This window comes from Magnusiomyces paraingens (assembly GCF_902498895.1).
Source record: "Magnusiomyces paraingens strain CBS 517.90 genome assembly, contig: contig3, whole genome shotgun sequence".
Taxonomy (NCBI): domain Eukaryota; kingdom Fungi; phylum Ascomycota; class Dipodascomycetes; order Dipodascales; family Dipodascaceae; genus Magnusiomyces; species Magnusiomyces paraingens.
Window position 1 is genome coordinate 4310625 of NW_022474069.1, and position 14828 is coordinate 4325452.

The 14828-nt window shown below is 40.0% G+C and overlaps 5 protein-coding genes across 5 annotated transcripts; 3 read left to right on the forward strand and 2 right to left on the reverse strand.

The window, feature by feature from the left end:
- Positions 1 to 142: 142 nt before the first annotated feature.
- On the forward strand, positions 143 to 3034 carry SAPINGB_P004617 (uncharacterized protein; the record flags this gene model as incomplete). The annotated part of the gene is made up of 2 exons (XM_031999332.1): positions 143 to 432; positions 670 to 3034. 2 exons carry the CDS (start codon positions 143 to 145, stop codon positions 3032 to 3034), a joined length of 2655 nt encoding a protein of 884 aa, XP_031855223.1.
- A 578-nt stretch (positions 3035 to 3612) lies between these two features.
- SAPINGB_P004618 (uncharacterized protein) lies at positions 3613 to 8452 on the forward strand (the record flags this gene model as incomplete). Its single annotated transcript, XM_031999333.1, has 2 exons — positions 3613 to 4262; positions 4339 to 8452. The coding sequence occupies 2 exons, from the start codon at positions 3613 to 3615 to the stop codon at positions 8450 to 8452; spliced, it is 4764 nt and encodes a 1587-aa protein (XP_031855224.1).
- A 255-nt stretch (positions 8453 to 8707) lies between these two features.
- SAPINGB_P004619 (uncharacterized protein) lies at positions 8708 to 9535 on the reverse strand (the record flags this gene model as incomplete). The annotated part of the gene is made up of 1 exon (XM_031999334.1): positions 8708 to 9535. One exon carries the CDS (start codon positions 9533 to 9535, stop codon positions 8708 to 8710), a length of 828 nt encoding a protein of 275 aa, XP_031855225.1.
- A 2146-nt stretch (positions 9536 to 11681) lies between these two features.
- On the forward strand, positions 11682 to 13803 carry SAPINGB_P004620 (uncharacterized protein; the record flags this gene model as incomplete). Its single annotated transcript, XM_031999335.1, has 2 exons — positions 11682 to 11729; positions 11812 to 13803. The coding sequence occupies 2 exons, from the start codon at positions 11682 to 11684 to the stop codon at positions 13801 to 13803; spliced, it is 2040 nt and encodes a 679-aa protein (XP_031855226.1).
- Positions 13804 to 13865: 62 nt separating this feature from the next.
- SAPINGB_P004621 (uncharacterized protein) lies at positions 13866 to 14768 on the reverse strand (the record flags this gene model as incomplete). The annotated part of the gene is made up of 2 exons (XM_031999336.1): positions 13866 to 14593; positions 14726 to 14768. The coding sequence occupies 2 exons, from the start codon at positions 14766 to 14768 to the stop codon at positions 13866 to 13868; spliced, it is 771 nt and encodes a 256-aa protein (XP_031855227.1).
- Positions 14769 to 14828: the final 60 nt, after the last annotated feature.

Here is a 14828-nt window from a genome sequence, read left to right on the forward strand (position 1 = left end):
ACCCCTCCTCTGACTCTTTTAAAAAAATCTTTTTTTTTTTTTGTTTCTTTCTTTTCCCTTTTCTTTCTTTTTTTTTTTTTTCTCTTCAAGTTTCGTACTTTTCTTACTATTTTTTTATACCACTCTTTTTTTTTCATTTAAGATGATTCGATCCTTGGGTCAATCTTCCGCCACTCTTTTGCGAGCCTCCACTGCTCGTTCAGTGGTCTCAAAGGCCACTGTTGCAGTTGCCGGCCTTCACCATGCTCGCTCCGTCCAACAGCAACAATTGCAACTTACCAAGTCCTCTACTACTTCCAAATTCCCCAACGCTGCTCGTGCCGCTGCTCGCCGCTCTTATTCGACTCGCTCTACTGTCATTCAATTACTTGACAGCATTGGCTCTAAACGTGAAGTTGAGCAATACCTGAAGTACTTCACCTCCGTCTCCAAGTATGTGTTGTGTTGTTAAATTGGTGTTTGGTACAACTTGTTGAGCAATTTTATTATTATTATTATTTTTTTTTTTTTTCAATACCCGATTCGAGTTCTTATCAAAGTTTTTTGTTGGATACCTTTTCTATTTCTCCCCTCTCTCTATTTCAAAAAACTTTATATATTCTGTGTACTACCATTATTTTATTACTTTATATGCAGACTAACCAAAAACTTTTATTAACAAAAATTTAGCCAGCAATTTGCTGTCATCAAGGTTGGTGGTGCAATCATTACTGACAATCTCAACGAGCTTGCTTCTGCTCTCGCTTTCTTGTACCATGTTGGTCTTTACCCCATCATTCTCCACGGTACTGGTCCCCAGATCAATGCCGTTCTCGAGTCTCAAGGAATTGTTCCTGACTACATTGATGGTATCCGTATCACAGACTCCAAGACTATGTCTGTTGTTCGCAAGATGTTCCTTCAACAAAATCTCAAGCTTGTTGAGGCTCTTGAGAAACTCGGTGTCCGTGCCCGCCCCATCACTGGTGGTGTTTTCGGTGCTGACTACCTTGACAAGGAAAAGTATCATCTTGTTGGAAAAATCACTTCTGTTGACAAAACCCCCATTGAAGCCTCCATTAATGCTGGTGCGCTTCCCATTCTTACATCACTTGCTGAGACCCCTGATGGCCAGATTTTGAACGTCAATGCTGACGTTGCTGCTGGTGAGCTCGCTCGTGTTATTGAGCCCCTCAAGATTGTTTACCTGAACGAAAAGGGTGGTCTTATCAATGGCTCTACCGGCGAAAAGATTTCGGTTATTAACCTTGACGAGGAGTACGACGATCTCATGAAGGAGCCTTGGGTTAAGTACGGCACCAAGCTCAAAATTAAGGAAATTAAGGAACTTCTCACCTACCTTCCTAGATCATCATCTGTCGCTATTATTTCTGTTCACGATCTTCAGAAGGAGCTCTTCACCGACTCTGGTGCCGGTACTCTGATTAGACGCGGCTACAAGTTGCTCTCACGTGAAAACCTCGAGCAATTCCCCTCTCAGGAGGCCCTCCGCAAGGCCCTTCAGCGCGACCCTGTGATTGCCGATAAGACTATCTCTGTTGCCTCTTACCTTCGTCAGCTTGAAGGAACTTCTTTTAAAGCTTACGGTGACGAACCTCTTGAAGTTTTGGCCATTGTTAAGAACACTGAGCCCATTCCTACTTTGGAGAAGTTCTTGCCTAGCAAGAACGGCTGGCTCAACAATGTTACTGACAATATTTGGACTGCCATCCGCAAGGACTACCCCGTTCTCCAATGGGTTATTTCTGATCAAGATGAGAATGCTTCCTGGCATTTCAGCAAAGCCGACGGTTCTTTTGCCAAGGACGGCCAAATTTTGTTTTGGTATGGTCTCAAAGACTCTGCTGAAATTTCAAAGTTGATTTCCACTTTCTCCGCGGAAGTTGCTTCCCAAACAGCTGCTGCTCAAGCCACCTCTGCCAGTGGCCCTAAGATTCAAACTAGATCTTTCAGCACTCGCTCTGGTCTTTCTATGCCTCGCCGCCCCTTCGGTATTATGGGTGCCCGTTCTTACAGCACTGAGAGCACTACCAACCCTAACCCACCTCTCAAGGAGGGAACTAGCACCAAGCCTGCCAAGGTTGCTCTTATTGGTGCACGCGGCTACACTGGCCAGGCCCTCATTGACCTGATTAACCAGCATCCTTACCTCGAGCTTTCTCACGTTTCTTCTCGTGAATTAGCAGGTAAGCCTCTTAACGGTTACGACAAGAAGCGCATTATTTACGATAATCTTCAGGTTGAGGACATCCGCCGTCTCGAAGAGCGCGGTGAGGTTGATATTTGGGTCATGGCTTTGCCCAATGGCGTTTGCAAGCCCTTTGTTGATGCCATTGACAATGCAAACTCGGCTAAAACTTCCAAGATTATTGACTTGTCTGCCGACTACCGCTTCGACGACACCAATGAGTGGCTCTATGGTCTCCCTGAGCTTGGAGACCGTTCTAAGTATGCTACTGCCCGTAAGATTTCGAATCCTGGCTGTTACGCTACTGCTGCTCAACTGGCAATTTCTCCCCTTGTTGAACACTTGGGCAATGGCCAGCCCTCTGTCTTTGGTGTTTCTGGCTACTCTGGCGCTGGTACCAAGCCTTCTCCCAAGAATGACATCAAGGTCCTCACCAACAACTTGATTCCTTACTCTCTTACTGATCACATTCACGAGCGTGAGGTGTCTCGCCAGTTGGGTACTCAAATTGCCTTTACTCCCCATGTTGCTCAATGGTTCCAAGGCATTACACACACTATTTCTATTCCTCTTAAGACACCACTGTCGTCGCGTGAAATTCGCAACCTGTACCAGGACCGATACGCTGGTGAGAAGCTTATCCACGTAACCGGTGAGGCGCCGTTGGTTCGCGATATTTCTGGCAAGCACAGCGTGTCTATTGGCGGGTTTGGAGTTTCCTCCCGCGGTGACCGTGTTGTTGTGGTTGCTACCATTGACAATCTGCTTAAGGGTGCTGCCACTCAATGTTTGCAGAATGCTAACTTGCTTCTGGGCTATGGCGAGTACACTGGCATTCCCATTTAGAAGATAAAAGCCAGAAAATGAAGTATAAATAAAAAGAAAAAAAAGAGAAGGTTACTTTAGATAGTTTATTACACATGTATTCAAATTGAAGTCCTCAAGTTGAGGTATTACGTCACATTTACCTACCTGTTTGTTACATTTTCATATTACATAAGCAAAAAATTTTTTGCATTCGGGGCACAAAGTATGGTGGTGGTGTTTTTCTCAGGGCGGAGACCCACCTGTCCCCGCTAGTCAACCCGCCCAAATCTTTTTTTTTTTTTATTTTTTTGAAAATCCCAGCCACCTGTTTTTGTAATTGTAGATTTTTTTTTTAACGCTAATAAATACCCGACACTTAACAGCATATATATATATATATATATATATATATATATATATATAAAACTTTACAACACTGACCGACTTACATCGATTGACCGCAGTCTCCAACCACGCGCTCTGCTGCCGTTTCGCCTCAAGCGACCGACTGTCTGATCGATCAACCAATATATTGACTGACTTGAAGGATCTAAATTTATTCATATTATAGCGACTCTTGACATAAAACCCGCTATCCCATGCGGTGATACTAACATATGCCCACCAAACACTCCTTCCACGCAGAGTCCGCCTCCAACGGTTCTGCGGACACTGGTGAGCATGATGGAGCTCCGCCGGGACATTTACCGCCGATTGCTTCTCTTCGTGTTGATAATGCCTCGGGACTTGCTGTTCGTCGACAACAACAACAACAACAACAACAACAACAACAACAACAACAACAACAACAACAACAACAACAACAACAGCATCAACTTCAACTTCAACAACAGCAGCAATCACAGCAATCACAGCAATCACAGCAATCACAGCAATCACAGCAATCACAGCAATCACAGCAATCACAACAATCAAATCCGCCACAGCCACCACAGCAACAACAGAACTTGTTACCCCCATTGATTAACCACTATTATCACAATGGTCATCCTCAAAATAATCCCAACCATAATATTCTTCCTTATGGATCATCGACAGCTGCTCAGCACGTTTCAGCACCCCATACATCTGCAGACGGGTTTTTACAGATTCCATCTGGTGGAAATACTACTGGCGGCTCTAACACTGGAGTTCGGCCTCCATACGCAACTTCACCCTACCGCACTCCATCATCACCGGGTGGTTCGATTATTCATCCACCTTATTCCCCTCTTGAATATCCAACTCCTAGCACGCTGGATTACAGGTAAGAAATAGAGATAGATAGATGGATTTTTTTCTTGTTTCAAAGCTTGATTATCTAACATTCATACATTTTTTAGAAGCCAAGGTTCGCCTGTTCCGCCATCACCAAGTCGGTTACCATTACCTCCTTTGCTCTCAGATTCAGAATTGCATTCAACAGGGCCAAGTGCCAGTGCCGCAGGCCGGTCACCATCACCTATCCCTCCAAGTATCAGCAGTAGTAGTGTTAGTAATGGGAAGACTGGCAGCAGTAGCAATACCCTCCATTTGTATACCCAAAATTCAGGAACTGGGCCAGGCTTGCGCAGTCCTTTATTGACAGCACCACCTTCAGGAGCGCATCTTAAACAGCAGCAACATCAATCGTTACAACTATTGACAATTCCTGTAAGCCAACCTTCAATTTCATCTTCTGCAAATTCATCTTCACTTGATGCACCACCTCCGACACTCCAAATTACGTCACCACCGCCCCCAACTCAACAAGAAGAACGAGATGCTTCAATATTCAATGCTGGTCCATCACATTTATCTCTTCCTACTACTAATTCAACTTCAGGACGTGGGTACAACAGTGACTATTTAACGCCAGAACCATTTTATTCTCCATCAGTTTCGCCATCAACAACATCTGCTAATGTCGTTGCACCTGTCTCAAATGTCCCATTGTCACCATCTGTCTCATCATCCAATGAAGCTTCGACAGTCAGTGCTGGGATCGACAGTGTTTCTGGTGAAACCAAAATCAATCCAGCTACTCGAAGGCCTTTTCGACAGCGACGCAAAGACCCATCCTGTGATTCTTGTCGTGAACGCAAGGTTAAATGCAATGCTACAGAAACCTCTGCGTGCTCTGAATGTATTCATCGACAACTTAAATGCCAATTTACCAAAGATACGAATCGCCGTATGAGTTCATCAAAGCAAATTAAAGATATGGAGCGCAATATTTCTCACCTGCTTTCTTGCGTTGATGAGTACCAAGCACTTCTTCGGGAAGCCAATGTTCCCGTACCGTCCCATTTGGTCTGTTTAGATCCACTAGCTGTAGCCACATCAGGGCCATTACGGGCTAATACTCCAGTTTCGGATATAAACTACAGTTCTTCGAGCGACATGCCTGGTGGCTTAAATGGCCTTTCACCTAATCCTGGTGGAGTTTCTGTGACAAATGACCACTCCTCTAGCGGACTACTGGCTGTTCCTTCTCGCAACAAATCTTTGTCACCATCACCATTATCTTCACCAGGTCTTCATGACGGAACTAATGGATGGAATCAACGCTCACGACGCAACTCAGAAGTTTCTGATATTTCAGTTTCACCATACTTGCAGCCTCATGACGATCAACAACGCTGGGGTCAATATGGCTTGTCGATCCGTCGGCCATCAACATTGAGTGGAATTTCCCAATCTGGTTCAGGACCTCCATCTTCTTTACATGGTTCAGCTTCTCCAAACTTACTCATTATGTCACCCAAGCTAGTTACACCCACCGTCCAATCTGGTATTACTGGTTCTGTTGCATTGATTCCGAGTACTATGCCAGGAAATGCTTTAGTACAGCCAATACCTTATGCTTTACGACCTGCTACTTCCGAAGCCCTAAATAAAGCTTTACGCTTTATGCAAAAATATAACAAAGGCGCTTTTGCACCGCCACCAGGGTATTCCTTTACTCCGCAGCCACCACCATTGTCTTCCTCCCCGGTTAAAACTTCAGCAACAGGCCCTGCACCCATTTCTAAAAAAAGCTATGTTGACTACTCAACTGCTCACAGCAGCGACTTGCCCGACGAACAAGAAATTGATACTCATAATTTAGCTCGCTACGTTCCTACACGGAAAACCGTTGATGTGTTGATGCAAAATTATTATGATGCATATCAGATTTGGCTACCATCGCAACAATGGAGCTTTTTGAAAATTTATGTCAAGAACCAAATCAAATGGGAGCACAAGCCAGGATCTGAAGACGAATATTGCAAATTTATTCCTCGCCAAACATGGGTTTCTGGGTTTTTTGCTGTATTGGCGCTGGGCGTTCGTGATGATATTGACCCTAATATTTCTGTAATGAAACAAGGTGACGAATTCATGGCTATTTCAGAACGACTTATGATTTTGTCTCCTAATTCTGAGTCAACATTTAACCATGATTGGATCAATACAGCAATGCTTAATCATATGTATTATCAAGAGACAAATAGACGATCTCTTGCTTCTTTATGGCTGTCTCAAGGTATACAAGCTGCATATAGAACAGGTGTTGCAGCTGGTCTAACATCTGCTGACCAACACCTTTGGTGGTCTCTTTTTACAGCCGATCGTATTTCTGCTCTGCGTTGGGGTCGCGATGTTATTATTCACGAGAGATATTTGCCGAGCTCTTATCTCTTGCCAAATGGAGTTACAGGCCAAAAGCCGGAACAATTGTCTTTAGATGAAGATACTAGGCTTTTCAACGTTGTCGTGCATCTTATTCGTATGACTGATGTTACATGCCGCACTCTGGCTTCTCAAGTGTCACTGTCAAAACTAACGATTGATACGTTTAATTCATATTTTGAAACTTTTTGGGCACTGTTACCGGCACACGTGCTCGATTCTGAACTCAATGAGCCTCTAGAATACAAGGGGTTCTTCATAGTTATAGTTGTTAAATATGCGCAGCACAATTTAATGCGCACAAATTTTTCACCCATAGCCACTCGAGCGCAATTTCAACGTAGCGCTGATGCCTGTTACAATGGTGCCAAAACTGTTCGTGGATTTGTTCGCCGTGTGCTGCTATTTTTTGGCGGCTGCAGTGACACGAATAAGCCAATACAAGACGACAAGTTTTGGGCTCGCGCATACCTGAATTTTTCGCGAGTAGCTAATGACGCGGTTATAACGCATCTTTGGCAATGCTCAATAGTTGCATTTGCTTTTGAGGACTGTGATACAGGTCGGGATCTTGTTGCAGCGATCCGGGCAGCATCGCGCGCACGCACAGTTTATGGCGTTTATGGGCGGTACATTGATGGGTTTGTGCGGCTACTTGTGCGCGAGTTTCGACGTGCAGAAGCTGCAGCAACAAGTACCGCAACGCTGGCAACTGGGAATGCTGAGTATAAGCCACTTGAGGACGAGACGGTGGTTGCAGTGATGGCGACTGATTTACAAGGGATTGGCCATCATGAATGGATTTTTCCGCGGGCAGGCGATGGACTAATGAACTCTCATACGGGAAGTTTTGAACAGGGTGTTGACGTTTCTAGAGCCGCGCCAAGAAAATTTAAGAGTTCATCAGACGGTGATGATATTGCTGATAAACTACCTTCACACATTCCAACTGTAGTTATTGATCCAGCAAGCCCTGAGCCTACTGCTAGTGGTGAAGAAGTTGATGGATTATCTTTGCCATCATTATCAAAGACCAAAGTGTCAGGAAAATCTCGGCGTAGCAGTAGCAGCAGCGGCAGCGGCAGCAGCAATGGAGTCAACTCTGGAAGTAACTCTGGAAGTAGCTCTGGAAGTAACTCTGGAAGAACACACCATCATCACAGAAGATTTGGTGGATCTAGACATTCGCAAACGTTGCCTATGGATGATCATTCTGATGCAGATGATGAAGAGGATAGCTCAAGTGGTGATGAACCCAAGAAGGAGCCTGAAGATGAGAGAAAGAACCCATGGGCTGAATGGGATGCTTTGGAAGCACGAATTGATGTACTAGAGGAGCTCATTGCACGCCGCAAGGGTAATTTAGGTTCTGGGACTGAGTTAAAGAATCCACAATCACAAAAAAATCCCTTGAGTGAGCCAGTATTTGTTGAGTCTAAGATGAATGGCTCAACACCAGTTTCACGACCTAGTGGGAGTGTAACAGTATCAACATTGCTTCTTAACCCGGAGTCGATAAATCCATTATCTAAACGCAAGCAGCCTTTAGAAGATGATGAAGCTGAGAAAAGAGAAAATAAAGATGAACAGGATAGAAAGGAAAACAAAATCAGTTTTGGAGATGAAAATAACGCCCAAATGGTGCCACCAACAATCACAATTACTGAATCGACGCCTGCACCTACTTCTCAACATCAACATCAAAAACAACAGTTGCAACATTCACCCTCACATAAAAAGGCGCGGCGAGAAAGTGTAGATAATGATGCGCGGCGTATGATGTCTCTATCGCGGATTATTTGATGATATGATATGGGAGAGAACAAAAAAAAAAGTGAGAAACACATTGATATATTTATAAAAATATATATATATATATATATAAATTATATATATTCGAAACTTATTTGATTTTTATTGTACATTAAACTATAAAGATATAATTTAAAGATTAATATATATTATCAATATATTGATTTTTGTAGAATTTGTGAAATTAAAACGAGAAGATTTTTTTTTTTTAATTAGTTTGAAAAATGAATTCATTTTTCAAACTAATTATGGCTGAGGGCCAGCACCTGGGTTGCGAACCATACAAAAAATAGTACACGTGACGCCATCGTCTTCAAGCACAATTTCTTCTACCACATGGAAGCCTGCCTTTTTGTAGACATACTCGACATTATTACGAGAGGTAGACTCAAGATAACATTTGATACCAGCCTGGTCTGCCTTTTCAGTAAAATGGCGAATGAGTGTTTTAGCTAGGCCTTGGTTTTGAGATTTTTTCTTAGTCCCTATGATGGCCAAGTACCAGTGATTTTCATAATCGTTTTTAATTTGCGGGGTATTATTATTATTATTATTATTATTATTATTAATATTTGTCGAAGTAGAAGAAGTAGAAGTAGAACTTTTATCGAAACTTGTGACATTAGATGATTGAGGAAGAAGGGCTCTTTTTTTCGCTTCAGCACCTGCATCACTGGTCATAAAAGTGCGGCGAATGCCACGAATAGGAATCTGATAAAGAACTCGCCAAGCACCAGAACGGAGCAAGGACCATGTCGTGACAACAAACTGGGATCCAGGAGGAACCCACACGGCCACACAGCCATAGTCATCACCAATAGTGTATGCAGTCCCCTGGTAAGTCATAAAGTAGAACAGGGCTCGGATATAAGCATCACGTTGGGTCTTGACAGTTGGAGAAATCTGATCAGAGTTGGAAGATTCATGTTTAGAAGACAAGGGATCTGGGAGACAAAAGACAACAAAGGGGTCAGTTTCAAAAGATTCAACAAGGGTTTGAGCAGCCTGTTCAATTTCATTGTACTCTAATTTACGAATTGTCAACGCAGAAGAAGAGGTAGAAGAAGACGGCATTGGTATAAATGATAAGATAAAAATGAGAAGTAAATATTTAATGAGAAAGAAAAAAAGAAAGAAAGAAAAAAAAAAATTTCAATTGATTGATATTGAAGTTAAGAGTATGATTCTAAGAACAATATATATATATATATATAGTTTGTCTAAGAGGTATTTTTTTTTAGCAATTAAAAGGTATTTGTGTTAATCTGAGCTTAGTGCTCGTTTTTCACGAGGAGTTTGTGTTTGATTAAATTTTATGCTATAATAGAGATAACTATATAACTATATATAGTAATTTGAAAGAAAGAACTCTCCTAAGAAAGTGCACGTATTTAAATGACCTTTGGTGAATATTTAAAATTTTTTATTTGTATGCAATTGGTCCTTGATTTTATGAATGTGGTTTTTTTTTTTTTGGTCAATTTGTATGTAGATCTACCATGATGAAATTTTGAAATTTTGGAATATTGAAATACTAGTACTTGAAATGTTTATTTGATTTATTTTTATTTTTATTTATTTTTTTTTTTTTTTTTTGAAATGGATCATAAATCTAAATAGTGGGCTATATCTTATATATAGTTATAAAATAAAATAACTTATATTAAAAAAAATAAAATAACCTATATATGAAAAAAAATTTAAAATAAAAAAAAAAAAAATTCTTTATTAAAATCAATAACTTGAATTGAATTGAAGGCCTTGAAATTCTCTACACAGAAAGTATTTACAAGACTCTCGGAGCTCTCCGGAGAAAAAAAAAAAAAAAAAAAAAAAAAAAAAAACTTTCAAGTAATATCCACGAAGGATTGTCCATAATAAAAGAAACAATTTGGAAATTTTTTTTTTATCATTTTTGCTAAATATCTTTTCTGACTCAAGTAAAGCTTACTACTTAATATTAAGATTTGTATACAGCCCGAATAGAAAATTTTTTCAATAAAAATGAAAAAAATTTTTTTTTTTTTTTCAACTCCGTTTTAATAAGCAAATTTTTTCTTTTTTTTTTTTTTCAAGTGTCCCGGTGACTTTTATTGTTTTTTTTTTTAAAAAAAAAAAAGAAGTATGTGTGTGTGTGCCGCTGGTTAATTTATAAGACCCGAAGATAGAAACTCGAACCGGGTATGTTTAATCGGACCAGCAAAATGATTCAAAGTTTTTGAAGCCGCAGCCACGTTGCGTTGCCGCGGAAGCCGTTTTTTTTTTTTTTTAATAAAAAAATAAAAAAATAAAAAAAGAAAAAAAGATTGACGTTCACATGATTAATTAATCACATGACACGGTATGCAACCCACCGCATAATATTTTTCTATTTGCTTCCATTACCACCACCACCATCATCCACCATCATCCACCATCAAAAAGGACCTTTCAATTGATGGGTGGAAGGTGGAGATTAACGGATGGCCCCGCAGTTTAAAATAAAAAATAAAAAATAAAAAAAAAAAAACGCGGTTGTGACTAAAAATCTGTCAAAAATAAAAAAATAAAATAAAATAAAATAAAAAAAAAAAAACGAGAAACCGACAGGTTACGTTCATCGAGTTTAAAGGGAAATTGCATATCGTTAGATACCATTTTGTATAATTTAATGCTTTAGGCGTTATCTTTTATATATATCTTATATATTCATTTCAATAATAATGAAAAAAACAAAAAAAAAAAAAAACAAAAATTGATTTTACACTTATAGGGAAGTCTATGCGCAATAATAAAAATAATAATTTTAACTTTTTTTATATAGAAAAACAAATGCACTGACTTTTTTTTGTTAACTGCGCTGTAAGACGCATTATTTGGGTGGCGTTGATGTTTTTTTTTTTTTTTTTTATTTTGTTTTTTAATGTTTAAAAGAAGGCGGGTTTTTTTTTTTTTTTTATTTTTATTTTATGTGTGATGACTTCTTATAAGCCTCCACGAGTATAAATATCAGGGCTTTCCCTCCAAAATTTCTTTATTTTTTTTTTTTTTTCTCCTTCTCCTTCTTCTTTTTCTTCTACTTTGCTATCTTATCCCGCTCACCCGATAACATCACACATCTATACAATAATTATTTATATATACAAACATACTTTTTTTTTAACCCCTCCCAAAAAAAAAAAAAACAAAAACTTCCAGAAAATCATATATATAAACTTCTTTCAACTCAATTTAAAACAATATGCAAATCTTTGTTGATACACCCGCTAATGGCAAGGTGACTTTTGATGTAAGTATATACTACTTTTGAGATGTTTTTTCTTATTTTATTCCTACCCCTCTTCTTATCTTTTCCTAACTTTTTTTTTTAGGTTGATAACTCTTCAACTATCGAAAATGTAAAGTCTATGCTTGGCAATACTGACTCAGTCCTTTCTCTTGGTGGTCAATACCTCGAAAACTCTATGACTCTTGCCGAAGCTGGCATTGCTTCGACTTCAACACTTGTTTTTTTCCCTCGTGTTCGCGGTGGCATGCAAATCTTTGTCAAGACTTTGACAGGAAAGACTATTACTCTTGAAGTTGAGTCTTCAGATACTATTGATAACGTCAAGTCCAAGATTCAAGATAAGGAAGGTATCCCACCAGACCAACAACGTCTTATCTTTGCTGGTAAGCAACTTGAAGATGGCAGAACTCTCTCTGATTACAATATTCAAAAGGAATCTACTCTTCATTTGGTTCTCCGTCTCCGTGGTGGTATGCAGATTTTCGTCAAGACTCTTACCGGCAAGACTATTACCCTGGAGGTTGAGTCTTCTGATACCATCGATAACGTCAAGTCCAAAATTCAAGACAAGGAGGGCATTCCTCCAGACCAACAGCGCTTGATTTTTGCCGGTAAGCAACTCGAGGATGGTAGAACACTTTCTGACTACAACATTCAAAAGGAGTCTACTCTCCACCTTGTCCTCCGTCTCCGTGGTGGTATGCAGATTTTCGTCAAGACCCTTACCGGTAAGACTATTACTCTTGAAGTTGAGTCTTCTGACACCATTGACAATGTAAAATCCAAGATTCAAGATAAGGAGGGTATCCCACCAGACCAACAACGTCTTATCTTTGCTGGTAAGCAACTTGAAGATGGCAGAACTCTCTCTGATTACAATATTCAAAAGGAATCTACTCTTCACTTGGTTCTTCGTCTCCGTGGTGGTATGCAGATTTTCGTCAAGACTCTTACCGGTAAGACCATCACTCTTGAGGTTGAATCGTCTGATACTATTGACAATGTCAAATCCAAGATTCAAGATAAGGAGGGTATCCCACCAGACCAACAACGTCTTATCTTTGCTGGTAAGCAACTTGAAGATGGCAGAACTCTCTCTGATTACAATATTCAAAAGGAATCTACTCTTCACTTGGTTCTTCGTCTCCGTGGTGGTATGCAGATTTTCGTCAAGACTCTTACCGGTAAGACCATCACTCTTGAGGTTGAATCGTCTGATACTATTGACAATGTCAAATCCAAGATTCAAGATAAGGAAGGTATCCCACCAGACCAACAACGTCTTATCTTTGCTGGTAAGCAACTTGAAGATGGCAGAACTCTCTCTGATTACAATATTCAAAAGGAATCTACTCTTCATTTGGTTCTCCGTCTCCGTGGTGGTATGCAGATTTTCGTCAAGACTCTTACCGGCAAGACTATTACCCTGGAGGTTGAGTCTTCAGATACTATTGATAACGTCAAGTCCAAGATTCAAGATAAGGAAGGTATCCCACCAGACCAACAGCGCTTGATTTTTGCTGGTAAGCAACTTGAAGATGGCAGAACACTTTCTGATTACAATATTCAAAAGGAGTCTACTCTTCATTTGGTTCTTCGTCTCCGTGGTGGTATGCAAATCTTTGTCAAGACTCTTACTGGTAAGACTATTACCCTGGAGGTTGAGTCTTCTGACACCATTGACAATGTCAAGTCCAAGATTCAAGACAAAGAGGGAATTCCTCCTGACCAACAGCGCTTGATTTTTGCCGGTAAGCAACTCGAGGATGGTAGAACACTTTCTGACTACAATATTCAAAAGGAGTCTACTCTTCATTTGGTTCTTCGTCTCCGTGGTGGTATGCAGATTTTCGTCAAGACCCTTACCGGTAAGACTATTACTCTTGAAGTTGAGTCTTCAGATACTATTGATAACGTCAAGTCTAAGATTCAAGATAAGGAGGGTATTCCTCCTGACCAACAGCGTCTTATCTTTGCTGGTAAGCAACTTGAAGATGGTAGAACTCTTTCTGACTACAACATTCAAAAGGAGTCTACTCTTCACTTGGTCCTTCGTCTCCGCGGAGGTATGTAAAACTGTGCAAAATTAGATAGATTAAGTATTTTTTTTTTAAGAAAAGTTTTTTTTTTTTACATTTATTTTTGAAGTTGGTAGCTGGCAAGGGTCTCAGCATCGTAGCTAAGGTATTTACCATTAATATCGCCGGATCCTCTAAGGGAGAGGTTGGCAACAACAGCAGCAGGGATTTGTGGGGGGAGAAGCTTGCCAGTGTTGTGGAGCTCATGGAAAAACTTGTGTTCATCAGAAGACATGCCTTCGCCAAAGTTGTCACGGATATTGTTTTGCATGTTTGTATCGACGATACCAGGAGCAATGGCAATGGCAAAGATATCCTTTTCCTCTGCGGCAATAGATCCTGCATAGTGGTTAATTGCAGCCTTTGAAGATCCGTAAGCGGCCCATCCGTTGAAGAAGATAGTAGAAGCGTCTGAAGAGACAAACACAATGCGGCCGTGAGTTTTTCTGAGTTCTGGGATAGCTTTGCTGGAAAGTGATACTGGAGCAAAGAAGTTAATATCATAAAGTTTTTTCCAATCTTCAAGAGAAGCTTTTGCGACAGGAGCAATTGGTTCCAAAACACCAGCATTGCAAATGACACCATCAATACGACCAAACTTTTCAAGAGCACGAGAAATAATGGCATCTGAAGTGCTATCCTTGGCAACGTCACCAGTAACGTAGGTAAACCGCTCAGGGTACTTTTTTTCCAAAGCCTCGAGGCCGGCAGAAGAACGGGAAACACCAACAACACGAGGTTGTTCAGGGGCAGCCATGAGCTGCTCAACAATAGAAGCACCGATACCTAAAAAAAAAAAAAAAAAAAAAAAAAAAAGTTAACAATTAAAAGAATGATTAAAGTAATAATAATAATAATAATAATAATAATAATAATAATAATAATAATAATAATAATAATAAAATCTGGGGAACTTACCTCTAGAGGCACCGGTAACAATGATAACTGGAGATGATGACATTATATTTGTTGATTGATTTGATTAAAGAAAAATAATAAAGATTGTTTATAAAAAAAAAAA